General features: G+C 40.5%; 1 protein-coding gene across 1 annotated transcript in view; it reads left to right on the forward strand.

Moving 5' to 3' along the window:
• The window catches only part of LOC122559429 (synapsin-3-like), a 265,554-nt gene that overhangs the window by 89,307 nt on the left and 161,154 nt on the right, over positions 1-15,093 (forward strand). The window contains exon 4 of the mRNA XM_043708876.1: positions 40-131. Coding sequence (XP_043564811.1) covers positions 40-131 — 92 coding nt within the window. The remainder of the gene's footprint in view (positions 1-39; positions 132-15,093) is intronic.

The following is a 15,093-nucleotide window of genomic DNA, read 5'->3' on the forward strand; positions in this document are numbered from 1 at the left end:
AACAAAACTCATTGCTTTCTCCTGCAATTATCAACACAGGCAGAGTTCTCCGAGTTGAATCTGGCCGCGTACGTGAATGGAGGATGTATGGTTGACATGCAGCTGATCCGGAATGGAACTAAAGTTGTCAGGTAGGGCACTGAAACTTTTTTTTGGTTTGGAGAGGATTGTGATAACAGAGCTGTGCACTTTTACTGATTATAATAACTCGGAAAGCCTGACTGATAAGAAGCATCGTTTATTGTTGAACACTAACATAAGCAAGACCAAGTCCAGGACAGATAGTTCTGCAGACACATCCCTAGTCTGCTTTATAATATTTTTCTAATTGACCTGCTCAGAGATGCTATTACACACCTCAGGAGCAGCTCATGGACCAGAGGCAGGGACACTACCATTACATCACAAGAGCCCTTCCTGGGTCAGCTAATTTTATTTTCTAATCTGCATGTTCAGGGATGTTATTACACATCTCTGCAGCACGTCTGACTCAAACCCAGACCTTCTAGCTCAGAAGTAGGGACACTACCCACAGCACCTCCTGCATCTGCTAATTTTTTCTTATCTGGAAGTGTTATCACACGTAAACCAAACAACCTTCCCACCATCAAATCACTTTTTTTTTGTTTTGTTTTTAACTATTCTCTATTTGATTTATTTTTAAAAACATATCTATTTTCTAATCAACTTTTTGAGAGATGCTCTGACACATCCCTGGAGCAGCCGGGACTGGCTGAGAGGTTGGGACACTGCCACTGTGCCAGAAAATCCCTTGCTTTTTCTTTCATATCGAGAAGTTCTCTTAAACACAACTGAACGGCTTTCCCGCCACCAAATCACCATGTTTTGTTTCCCCATTTATTTCCTATTAACAACCACTAATTGACGCCATCGCACAGCTTCTTATTGAAGACCATGAAATCGTTTAAAGGACTGAATGGATTGTTCTACATTATTTTGAGTGTTGTTTCCTTGATTGGTCAAATTAAAGCATAAGGGGCTATAATAACAAACCTACTAAAATAACAATATCTGCACGTGTTCTGATGATTTATTTTTACTTTTAGTGGGGATGGGAGGGGGCGGGGTGGGGGTAGGGGTAGTGAAATCCCATCCTTTCTCAAGCTTTTCTCAATCCAAGCAATTCCCATTGCACTTAATTGATGCAAGCGATAATGATTGACTTAGTTGGCTAACTGTTAGATGTATTCTGGAAACTGTTGTCATTATTTTCAAATGTTTTAGTTAGAAACATGGAATTTTTTAACATGAATTGTGTTAAACCACAGCACTTATTTGTAAATGGTAATATTGTATGTTGTCTAGACCTTTATTACATAACAAAAAAATACCCAATGTGTTTTGTTGGTGTTGTGGCTTTTCAGGACCATAAATAACCATCCTGATGTGAAAGAGTAATGTGGTTTTAAAAAGAAAATACTTTATTGAAAAATGTACAGACGTGGTTTGCTGATTCAGACAGTTGGGTAGACACATTTCGGATGGATGATTGAGACAGGTTTGAAACAAGTGCATGTCTGAAAGCTCCAAATACAAGGCTGAGGAAAATAGTGAAATGTCTGTTGTGGCTGTAAAAGCAGAGTATTAGTGTCCACCCTTGTTGTGTATGTGTCACACCTGCAATACCAGTTTATTTCTGTTACATCAAACACTCTGCTCCTTTTCTTCAAAACCTTCTCCCTTCACCCCACTGCTTTTCTATCTCTCAAAATTCTTTTAAAATCCTAAATAGCTTTCAGGCTGATTGTGCTTTGATCTTAGTCTGTCTTTCTTTCTTTCTTTCTATTCCTCAGTATCTATTCTGTTTCTGCCCATGGCTTCTACAGTGACTTAACAGGTGTGAAAAAGCAAAATAATTTAAATATTAAATTGCATATTTGTCATGCTGTAGATAACATTACCAAGGACTGTGAAACAATAAAATGTAGTGAAAGCAAAACGTTAAGCCCAGAGAAGGATCATGGAACTGAAAACAAACACAGAAACATACAACAGTAAGTTGATTTTTAGTTAACATCATGAAATGGACAGATGTTGACCCACATTCACTTTGTCATAAAGAATGCATTAGGTTCAATGGTTCAAATTTAGTTTGATTGCATCCAGCATACTGGCCAATACTATTATAGTGCACCACGCTGTGAGTTGTTGTGTACTGAGGAAGGATTCTGTACAATGAGTTACAGAACTGTGGAGACAAATTTGGCACAGTCAGTTACAGTACGCTGAAAAGAACCGTCCACAGTGAGTTAAAGTGAAATGTAAAGGACCCGATACCCGAGGAAAGGACTCTGCAGATTGAGTTGCAGAAACACAGTATGCTTCAGTGCAAAGACTGTATACAGCGAGGTGTAGTATTCTGAGGGACAACACAATGCAGTGAGGTACAATGGACTAGGGAATAGTTCTGCTCAGTGGGTAACAGAGCACCAGAGATGGATTCTCTTCATGCTTCATGTAAATGCGGGAAATTTATATGGATTCCTTTACAAAATATCTCTGAGCACGTTCTGATTTTCTTTTTGTCTCCAAACTCCTCTAGGAAAGACAATCCAAAGAGCTGTGCTGAAAATAAAGGAAAATCTCTTGAGCTTTGATTCTAAAGATTATCCAGTTGTAACTTAGATTGCAGGGTCTTGCAATCGTTTTACTCTCTGGTCTAGAAATTGGATAGCTCAAATGGTCAGACAGAAAGTTTCAGGGAAAGTGATTATTGCATTGGAAGGTTTAGGATGATAGTGGAAAAGGACAAAGAACAACCCAGAGAAAGAATAGTGAATTGGAGGGGAGCTGACTTCAATGGGGTAAGATCAGAGCTGAGCTAGACAGACTGGAAACCACGGATAGTGGGATAATTTGTAGCTGAACAATGGGCTACCTTCAAATATGATATTGTTTGAACACAGTTGAGATATATTCCACAAAATGCAAACAAGTCCTGAGCTCGGTGTATTAAAAAAGTTAGGAAATTAAGATAAAGAAGTAAAAGTGTTCCCATGACAGGTGTCAAGTAGAAGAAAAGGCTATGAGGAGATCTGATCGAAGTTTTCTGTGTATGAAGTGTCTGGACAAAGGAGGCAGGCAGAATCTATTCCGTTTGTAAAATGACTGAGAATGAGAGGCTAATTTGTAAAAGCAACAAAGTGATGGAGGGGAAAAATCTTTTTCACACAAGAAGTAGACTCTGAAATGCACTCCCTGGAGGCAAGTTAATTTAGACATTCAGGTGGGCATTGGTCGATGATTTACATTGAAGTGGCATTCAGGGTTATGGGGAAAAGACAGCAGAATAGCAGTAGGTCAGAGAGGTGATGCATCCAGCCTCCTTCTGCACTGTAACAATTCTGTGATTCTGAGATTATTCATGATCTGTCCAAAAGGAATTGGGAAGAAATTAAATAGGTGTACTGATCACTTTTGTATGATTGCAGTATGGCCTTGAGCAGATCCCATCTACACTCCTCTCTCAACCGTGTGATCAGCAGCCTTTCACACTGCAAGGGGCTGATTAACTCACAGAACCAAGTGTGTGCTACAAGCAACCTTCCCTGTTTAAAGGCACATTTCCTATAAAAGGCTCTTAGAAAGAAGGCTGCTATATTGTCACCTTGGAGCCTGGAGTTTGAAGGAAAATGCTGTTGCACACCAGTTCATGTTAAAGAACATCACAATTTGCTTTGAATAATTGGAGCTATATGACCAGTTAATTCAAGGGTCATCCCAGATCATGTAAAACTTATCTGGGAGAGATTTTAATCCTCAAATATGAGACTTTAGATTTGAGCACAAAGTTAAAATTTAAACACCTGAATCTAAAAATGTGTTGCTGGAAAAGCGCAGCAGGTCAGGCAGCATCCAAGGAGCAGGAGAATCGACATTTCGGGCATGAGCCCTTCCTGAAGAAGGGCTCATGCCCGAAACATCGATTCTCCTGCTCTTTGGATGCTGCCTGACCTGCTGCGCTTTTCCGACAACAGATTTTCAGCTCTGATCTCCAGCATCTGCAGTCCTCACTTTCTCCCACACCTGAATCTAAGCCAGCTTGTTCCCAGTCACTTCCAATGTTTGGTGAGAGGTGGGATGAAGGATGAGTGACTGATCGACTCCCAGCAGCTGGGTTGATTGCTGAAAATTTTTAAGGAAGCTGCTTGCCTCTGTATTTTTAATGAGACTTCTATTTTTAACTGCATATTGCTGGCTTTTCTGACTTTGAGATGGGCGAGGGATTTACAAGTTAAGCACCTTTATAGCACTGCCTGTGGACCAGCGGGATCAAGAACGTTCCCTCAGGTCCAACTAAAACTTCTCCATGATTGGTCAAACTTCTGGCCTCTCACCAACTCCCACAGTTTCTGACTCCTGTCAGTCAATAGTCTGGCTGTTCACCAGGAAATTTCAATCAAATTACTAACTTGCCCTAAAACATTAAATTTCTCATCTTCCTCTGACCGAATACTCTGTGTAACAATAGGATTACACAATTCATTTCTGTCTTTCTATTTCATTGTAATTCCCTAAGTAATTATGTGGCAGAAAGATTAAAAGCATTTTCAGACTGGTTACACTGCAGCCATGACGAAACTTCAAAGATACTTCATTGGCCTTAAAGTAATTTTGATGCCCCGAAGTCAAGAAAATCCCTTTGTTAATGTTGTTGTTTTCTTTCAGACTGTGTATGCTCTAGTAACATACAGATATGATCCGATCTGGGAACTGATCTAGCTTATTGATATTGCTAGCACTTGGATAATGACTGCATTTTGAAATGCTGGGCTATGGGTTTTTTTTTGACTAAGTACGAGTCATGGCAAGTTTTGTGGAGTGATTCTTGCAGTGAGGACAATTGAATTTTTTACCAAATCTTATCAAAACTCGCTGCCTTAACTGTAGTTGCTCCCCGATAGTGAGTGTGACATCTGATTTCTTCCCCATCTCAACACGTCATTCCCAGAAACACTTGGCACAGCCCGGGTATCATGGAAATGATCCCATGAAGGTGACCAAAATGTGTGAGGAAAGGTAAGGAATGAGGAGGCCTCTGAAGGTGATGAAAGAGCTGACCAGGAACAGTTTTTTAGGAAAGTGTTGTGAACACAAGTTGGCAGAGTGTGAGAAAGATTTGCAAAGGGTGCCAAAGCTTGGAAGAAAAAATGTATTAATGTGTAAGGTCAAGAGATAGAAAAGCAGATGAATGGAATTAGCTGGTACTAAAGATGTAGCTGGAAAAATGTTTTCAGCAAGTGGAATGAATGAATAGCCTTCAGGGAGCTGGATTTCAATTGGTCCCAGGCAGATGAGACTTTTCTCAGAACCTTTCTCAGAGCAGAAGTGGGATATTCAGCTCTTTGAGGCACTGTTCATTCAGATGATGCATGATCTGATTGTGATATTAGCTCTACTCACCTAATTACTTCCATAACCTGTAGAGGGAATAAAAAACAGTTACAAAACAGTAACACATAATTGAACATGCTGGTCATACTAGAGCTTTATCTTGAAGTATATAAGATAATTCAGATCAGTATGCATCATTTGCAAGTTTTAGGGCCTTGACTAACATCCGTGTGGCTCTGGCTTGAATAGGTTCAGTGCCCCAGCCTCCCAAAGTGGGTAAAAGTTCTCCTCCTATAAATCATAAAGGAAAGCTTTTGATTCTTCGATTATTTCCTCTAGTTTTAGTCTCCCCCACAAAAACAAATATCCACTCGGCGCCCAACCTATCAGATTTCTTTAGGATCTTAATATTTTTCAATAGGGTCACTTGTTATTTCTAGTAAACTCCAATTGATACAGACCAATTAAGTGGAAGAGCGACATTTTTATGAGACTGAACATTTCAGTAACATCAGACATGGTGACATGCTTTCTCAATTACAGTCCTGAACTGTCAGAGTTTGGGAGAAGCATTAGGCAACATGAGAAGTTACGGACAAGAGACACCATTCTGACTCACTACAGATGTCAAAATGATACATGTTTGAATTGCTTGAAGGACCAGGGTATGTACTGTCCCCGAGTTCAAAGTTGTGAAATTTGCATCTGTAATATAATTGGTAGTGCAACAAAATACCTGATACCTTCCACAACTGAACATGATAATGATCATTCAGTTTTTAGCAATGAATTTAAACATTATTTGTTATTTCTGTTGCATATATCAAAAAAATCTTAATACGGTGAGCTACATATAATACTGAAGTGAAACTCTTCAAGAAAATTTCAGTGTTTAGGCTCAGTGGAACTATTCTTGCCTCTGAGTCAAACATCACAAGATCAAGTCCCAATCCAGATAGATGAGTAGATAACCTTGGCGCAATACTAAGAAAATGCTGGATTGTTGATGAAATTGTTTTTCTTTCAAATGAATCATTAAGACAATGTCTGTGTACATTCTCAAAAGGGCATAAAAGATTTTCTGCTACAAGTTGAAGATGATCAGGGGAATCACCTGTGTCTAGACCGATTTAATCCCTCCCAGATGTCCTGAAAACAGTTTCCTGATCATTCATTTACTTATCAGATTATGTTTACAAACAAAAGGAGTTCATCAGTTCAAAAGTGCTTCAGGGCATTCTGAAGTTATGGAAGGTGCACTGAGATGATCAGTAATTCATTTGGTCATTATAGAATGATACCAAATAGCAACCATACACTTCCGAAAGAATGAGAGAGAAACCATTCAGTGGCCAATTAGGTTGCCTTCCAGAAGATCCCTACAATTTGGATGAGTTATTGCTTGGATTTTTGGCCAGAGAATCCCAGAAAAGAAGCATTAAAGGACAGGGTTTTAAAAACTTCACTTGTATGGAAATGTCCTAATGCAGTTACTTTCTTTTGGAATTGAAGGCAGTGGAGTGTTCTGAGAGACAGTAGTGGAAGTTGCACTGCCCATGTATATCTGGGAAGCAGCATTTTGATGGATGAGAGAAAGCCAGGGTTACTCACAGCATAGGATGGGCTTTGAAGAGTTTGTGAACTTGGGCTGGATCAGACTGCGGGAACTGCTTAAGGGTTGAGTGATTGCCTTTGGAAAAGTACAGCCTGTATTATTTTAAGCTGACACCAAGCCAAAGAAAGCAACCCATTTAAAGATTACAAACAAGCTCTTGTAATGACGACAGTTATATAAATTCTGGAGAATTTTTGAGTTAAGTAGAATAAATTGGATTGGGAAGAAAATGATTTTTGGGTTGCTCATGGTATGAAATGTTTTTAAATTTTGTGTTGTATCTTTATCCATAGATTTAAAAAAAGTCTCAACCTGAATTATGTGTTGGTTGTGAAGGGCAATCAAACAACCTATTCTTCAGCCTCTATTAATACTGTTCATTGGCAAACTGGGAGCAGGTATATCCCTCTCCTCCCTTTTGTCCTTTCTTTTTCTGTTCCTCTTGTATAGATCAAAAGGACAAAAGAGAAGTACAACACGAGAACAGGCCATTTGACTCTCCAGGCCTGTGCTGATCATCATATCCTATATAATCTTAAAAAAAACCTTTTGCCCTTATTCAGTCTGAATCCCTCTCTTCCCTCCCTCTTCATGTAACTATCCAGATGCCTCTTAAATGTCGCCAATGGGCCTACTTCCACCACTTCTTCTGTCAGTGCATTCCAGGTTCCTACCACTCTGTGTGAAATACTTCACTCACGCATCTCCCTTAAATTTTCCCCTTGCACCTTGAACCTGTGTCCCCTTGTAATTGAAACTTCAACCCTGGGAAAAACCCTCCGACTATCCACCTCTCATAATATGCCTCTCATAATTTTATAGACTTCTATCATGTCTCTTTTCAGCCACCCTCTTTCCAGTGAAAGCAATCCTAATCTTTTAACTTTTCCTCCTAGCCAGTGTCCTCAAGACATGGTGAACTTTCTGTGCACTCTATCCAAAGCTTCTATGTTCATCTGGTAGTGTGGTGACCAAAACTGCACCCAATACTTCAAATGCGGCCTAACAAGGGTTTTATATAGCTGCAAAATGGCTTTCCAACTCTTTTATTCCATCCTCAGCAAATTGAAGGCGAGCATGCCATATACCTTGTTAATCACCTTGGCCACCTTTGTTGCCACTTTTAGGGACCTGGGGACCTACACACCCAGATCAATGGCCTTCATGTTATTTAATGAGGTGCAATGTGATAATTTGGGGTAGGATCTCCCATTGTATGGGCTAGTTGTTTGAGATCTGTATATTATCATTGAGATATTTTATTGCTAACTATGTTTGCTGAAGTACTGGGTGATGCACTCTACCTTCAACTTGTAGATCTGAGCTCAAATCCTAATCTGAATAAAAAGTGAGAGTCCCTACTCTGTCCTGAATCGCCTGGATACTATGAACATTGAGTTTATGGGGTGAGAAATTGAACTCATTAATGCCAGTTTTCCGATGCTTCAAGTGATGATCCAGGATGGTGTTTGCAGTGCACATGTGCACACCCACATGTTCTCTCTCCTGCGCTCGCTTGCTGTCTTGCTCACTGGCTCTCTCTCCCGTGCTTACTCTCTCTCCTGTGCTTGCTCGCTCTCCCGTGCTTGCTCTCTCTCTCCTGCACACTCACTCTCTTTCTCACACACGCTCATATACTCTTGCTCATGCACTCGCTCTCGCATTCACACTCAGTCTAATATTAGTGAAAATATTTGCATGTGCACAGTGAACATGGACCATGAGTATGTGGATCAGGTAGCTCAGTTTATCCGTCTACAGGCATTACCTAATTTGCTGGCCCATTTTGGAATTCAGTACTCCAGCTAGTGAGCCACAGTTCTCCCTTAAATTTGCAGAGTTGAATGTGTGTTTGTCCCACTGTTCCCCTATTCTACCTTTGGTGCTTTCTGGAGTTGTTTGAAGTTATAAAAGTTACATAGAAGGTGCAGAGGGTTTTGCAGACTTTAAATGTTCAGCATAAACCTGTTACTCCTAGACATGGCTGGACCTGAAGTCCTCCTTCTTGGATTAGAGTGTAAGCAGTTATGATCTCAACTGATGTTATTACTGGACAAATCAGATCCCAGACTGAAATCTGGCTTGTCAGTTGCTTGTTTTTGCTATTAATCAAGTGGTCTTTTACTGAAATATAAATACACTGCTACAGAATTGAGTTTAACAATAAATCTTAAATGCATTACACAAAAGAAATGAAGATACAATAGAATAAACCAAACTATTTGCATAAGACAAATTTAAGGATTTTGAAACACATGGTAAAAATGTTTTCCCATCACACTAATTCCAAAGGCATTCCTTTACTGTAGTCCCACCAAAGAGAATTATTTTTTCTAGCACCCTGATCATTGCTTAATTTAACTGTAGTTTCAATCCCAGTCTTGAGAATAGGACAGCCTCTTCTGGAACATACAACTGACCTTTAACCTTCTTAGCTTTAAATAACCCCTTCAGGGTTTTAAACAAACATTTCTAGTCTAGAACTATTGTTTTGTTTCTTACACTGAGATAACCCATTTTCAACAATTCTAAACTATTTTCTCCTGTTTACACATCCAACTTCAGCTAGGAGGCATGGAGAAGTGCCCACATTGAAGCTAAAAAAAAAAGCTTTTTTATTCCTCAAGCTATTGATGTTTCTCCTAATCAAAAGAAGAAAATAATCAGTCCTTGAATATCCAATGCATAACTGTTTACATTTTTCACTCAAAATTCTCCCAAGGCAAACAAAGAAAAACATTACTCTCTAGGAGGTCTTTCTCTCACTGTTTCACAATCACCATGACTACAGAAATGCTTACCAGTTAATCATTGAACTCATTCAGACTTACATAAAACCCATTTGCCACTAATTTAGTCAAAAACCCATAGTGAAAAATAAATTATACTAAAATATATAAAAATGGCACACCTTCCACCACAAACATTGATTGGGATAATAAGCAAAGATCATGCGGAACTAGAAGGATGAGGAAGGTAGGGAGGAGGGTGGTGGTAGAGTATAGGGAAATGTCCTCAACAGAAGAGAATATCTGTTCAGAGAGCAGTCCTCCCATATCATGATCAGCAAGGACCACTAGGACATACATTGGGGGGTTCAAGAAGGAAATCTGCCAATGGCTGTCACCAGAACCTTAACTTTAAAGGAGGGGAAGGGCCTTGCTATTCATGTCTGTGATGATGGCAATGAATGTCTCTACATCTGGCTCCCTCCAGACCGGAGTTGGAAATATTCACACTATTTTGCATTTTCCAGTCACTGTGGTTTGAGGGAAGTTACTGAGGTGGTCTACGCTGAGAGTGATTAACACTTCATTCTTCCTCACCGGAGACTAGAAGGCAGAGTGAACACATGGCTTCACTAGTATTACAGATGTAAAGATAACTTTGTTTTAGACAGTGCGACTAAAAATAGGAAGTTGCTTAAGCCAAAGAAGCTGTAAGAAGGTGTTTGCAGTTCTAACAATATTTACTGGAACACATTGTGAGTTGCACATACACCCCTGTACAGTGTTCCCTCTCCAAGTAGCCATCTCTCTTTCTCCATGTATCACTTCCCAAACCCCCCTCCCAATTTCGGTGTGGAGAAGTTTATAAAGAAGGCATTAGTGGTGAGCTATTTTCCCTCACCTTTCTCTTCTCTTTAAGCTGCTTCTTCAGCAAATTCCCTTTAGTAAGGGAAAGGGAAAAGGTTTTCTCAAACAGTGAATGAAAGACAGACAGCGTCTCAACAAACTTCAGCAAGGAGTCGGAATCAAAAGAAACCAAAAGAAAGTATGATATTAATATCAGTGATCCAGACTGATATTCTCTGACTTTTTTATTTCCCTTGCTCACCACAAAATTTGTCTCTTTGCCTGTGCTTGTGTATGCATGGGAATTTTAGACATGGTTGAAAAATGTGTTGCTGGAAAAGCGTAGCAGGTCAGGCAGCATCCAAGGAGCAGGAGAATCGACATTTCGGGCATGAGCCTGAAGAAGGGCTTATGCCCGAAATGTCGATTCTCCTGCTCCTTGGAAGCTGCCTGACCTGCTGCGCTTTTCCAGCAACACATTTTTCAGCTCTGATCTCCAGCATTTGCAGTCCTCACTTTCTCCTAATTTTAGACATGGTGCAAGGTTTAAGATATAGGATTATGTGTTAATAATTCATGTTTCATTTTGTCATTGATTAATAACAGCTTGATTACAATAAAGGTATTTTCTTGACAATGGGAAGAAACCTGGTGTGCATTTTCTTTAAGCTGAATTAGACACTGAGGTTGAATCGGACAGCCTGATGATTTAATGTAAAGTTTACATTTGTGATGGGACTGGGAGTAATGGGGCTGAATTTCTCGTGCGCTCCCCCATTCTCACATGACACAGGCTTTGCTGCAGTGCAAGGTGCCATTGATTGCTGGGACATTTGTGTTGGGGTGCATACCAACCAGAACTATAAGGCCACAGTAACAAGGACTATCCAGGGTCCTTATGGTACACAACCCATACGTGAATGCACAATATGCATCTACAGTGAATGCCATACTGCAACATAAAAAATGATCCAGCAGAGCATTGCAATGTTAAAATGATACTGCCATCACCTGCACCCATCTGGAGGAGCCCTTCAGAGCAGCTATTAAGGTTTGTCATCGTTTGTTGCATGTTTGTTTGCATGAGGGGCAGCCCTTGCAACTAAGTAGGGGGCAAGCAACCACAACTGAAGAGCAGGAAGAAGGTAGGAGACCATCTTAGCAGCTGTTCTTGGCTTTGGCTCTCCATTAAGAACTTATGTAAGTGTGGTACCACTAGTCAGCACCCCAAATCCCCATTCACTGAAGTCCCTTTTTATACCTTTCCTCTATCAATGTGAGGATCAATTGAAGCCACCTGAAATTTAACATTCCTACCAAATTTCATATGAAATTTCATGTGCTTTCTCTTAGTGTTTGCCTTCCATGTTTTATTAAGGGACACCTTGGATGATAACCTTAAGCAACTATGGACTGATTAGGCTTGACTTTAGAGTGCGTCATTTTGGCATTGGAGGGTGCAGATTGGGCTGGATGGTTAATAAGAAACAACTAGGGCAGTGGTGGCATGGTGGATGCTGTCTTTCTGAGAGAGGATAGTGGATTCACACCCCATGGATCCACTACTTCTTCCCTGAGTCTGGAATCTCAAGTAATCCTAGTAATCTGCTGGAGGGCAGATTGCTGAACTGTTGTGATATCCTGCAATCCTCTTTGTGCACCCTCACATCCACAGAAATGATGACAGCAGCGTGAGTTTGTGTGGCAATAGGCTGAGCTTCCAGAGCAGAATTCAGACATTGGTTGGATGACTATTGTGCTGTAGTGGGAACTATTATGTTGGCCATTCTAATTGGGCCCATGATGTGCTGATGGTGTTTGCCACTTCTTCCATGGTGGAATAATGGACCCTAAGGTTTACATAAAGCCCTGTGCCAATTGGCATTGGGCTGCACTGTGCTCCTTGGCATTTGCTGCAGGTTCTCTGACAGACTTTTCAATATACCATTCCTATGTTATGAGCCCAGTTGACATTACTTAAGGACTAGTGAGATTCCAGAATGAAACCTGGGCCTGATGGAAGATATTTTGCTACCCCTTCAAGACTGATCACTAAACTTAGTGATCTCGGACTAAGCCCTACTCTCTGTAACTGAATCCTCAGTTTCCTGATCCACAGGCCACAATCAGTGAAGACTGGGGACAATATTTCATCCTCACTAGCGCTCAACACTGGAGCCCCCCAGGGGCGTGTACTCAACCCCCTACTCGACTCACTGTATACCCATGACTGCGTCACCAAATACTAGACTAATGCCATTTGCAAGTTTGCTGCTAAATCACGTAGTTGGTCGAATCTCAGATGGCAATGAAACAGACTACAGACGGGAGGTGGAAGACCTGGAAAAATGGTGCACTGAGAACAACCGAGCTCTCAATGCCGACAAAGCCAAGAGACTCATTATTGACTTTGTGCAGGATGTTACTCATGCTCCCCTACACATTAACAGCATAGAGGTGGAACGAGTGGAGAATGTCAAGCTCATGGGCGTGGTCATCCACAACAAGCTTTCTTGGACTCTTCATGTGGACGCACTGGTTACAGAGGCCCAACAATGTCTCTTCTATTCCTGATGAAGGGCTTTTGCCCGAAACATCGATTTTTCCTGCTCCTCGGATGCTGCCTGACCTGCTGTGCTTTTCCAGCACCACTCTAATCTAGACTCTGGTTTCCAGGATGTGCAGTTCTTGTTTTTACCTCTCTTCTTCCTTAGGCAGCTGAGGAAACTTGGCATAACGGCGAATACCCTTGCCAACTTTTGTAGGTGCGCCATCGAGAGCATTCTGTCTGGATGTATCACTACATGGTATGGCAATTGTACCATTCAAGATCAGAGACAGTTACAGAGAGTGGTGAACTCAGCCTGGACAATCACCAAAGGCCAACCTCCCATCGATAGAATCCATCTACCAGGCCCGCTATCAAGGAAAGGCTGCCAGCATTCTCAAAGATCCATCCCACCCTGGCAATACTTTTCTGCAACCTCTACCATCGGGGAGAAGGTACAGAAGCCTGAACAGACACACCAGTCAGTTTCAAAACAGTTTCTACCCTACTGTTGTTAGAATACTGAATGGACTCTCAAACTCTTAGCATTTGCCTGTACCTATGTTTTGGCTTTTGCCGCTGTTTATCTATTATTTACTTATCTATGCTATTTAACTATGTGATCTGCCTGTATTGCTCACAAGACAAAGCTTTGCACTGTGCCTCAGTGCACGTGACAATAAATTCAATTCAATTCAATTCAATTCAATTCAATTTCTTAAGTCTTGCTTATCTTAAGATAAGCAGTCCCGACTGCAGGTTTGGTTTTAACAATAAAAAGCATGTTAATAGCAACAAAGACAAACATACCAATAAAACAAAGCAATATATCTAAAGAAAACACCGTGTGACTGGTTTGAATATACATGGCAAAACAAAAATACTTAGGTTTCCCCGAATCCCCAAAACTCGATCAATGTCCATCTTGTATATACTGTATAAAGTATATTAGGTATGTTCTTGTATATCTTGCATATGCAATCTTTTGGGATAACATATTTCAAGGATTCAAAAACCTGTGAAGATATTTCACCTCATGTAACTTGCTTCGAGATTGACTCCCTACCAGCATCCACTCTCAACTTTTCATTCATTGAAATAGTATCCTGTCATCTTCCCTCTCAAGTCCTCTATTAATTGTACTTTGTCAAATTTTTTTATCTCTGATTTCCTGAACTCTAAAGAAGGCAGACCATGGTCTACTCAATCTTATTTAGGACAGTCCATTCATTGTGGCTGATCTTGTGAACTCCATTGATGGATAATTTGAGGAAAACACAAGTGCTGATCCGGTGATATTACAAAGTTGAAAAAACATTTATTTTCACTGGTCTTGTGGCTGATAATGTCAAATATTTAATACAGTTCTACTGCCCATTTAGCATAAAATCAGCAGGAGAGCTAAGTAACCCTTTGCACATTGGTATAAACAACATTTATTCAGTCAGTGATTTGCCTATTTGAAGCCCATCCTGTTTATTACTAGTAAAAATCAGTCATCTCACTAATGGTTCAGTGTGTTCAAATACATGGCAATGTGTTAATGGAGATAATGCAAACCTGTGACAATTTTGGGAAATCCCTGAGCAACTTAATTTTTTAATATTATTTATGAAAATGTGTATTTTATGATTGTCTAATTGCTTAAAGTGATATTTAATTTGTAACATAGTCATAGAGATGTACAGCATGGAAACAGACCCTTCGGTCCAACCCGTCTATGCCGACCAGATATCCCAATCCAATCTAGTCCCACCTGCCAGTACCCGGCCCATATCCCTCCAAACCCTTCCTATTCATATACCCATCCAAATGCCTCTTAAATGTTGCAATTGTACCAGCCTCCACCACATCCTCTGGCAGCTCATTCCATACATGTACCACCCTCTGTGTGAAAAAGTTGCCCCTTAGGTCTCTTTTATATCTTTCCCCTCTCACCCTAAACCTATGCCCTCTAGTTCTGGACTCCCCGACCCCAGGGAAAAGACTTTGCCTATTTA

The sequence above is a fragment of the Chiloscyllium plagiosum genome, chromosome 19, assembly GCF_004010195.1.
Source record: "Chiloscyllium plagiosum isolate BGI_BamShark_2017 chromosome 19, ASM401019v2, whole genome shotgun sequence".
In the NCBI taxonomy this organism is placed as follows: Eukaryota; Metazoa; Chordata; class Chondrichthyes; order Orectolobiformes; family Hemiscylliidae; genus Chiloscyllium; species Chiloscyllium plagiosum.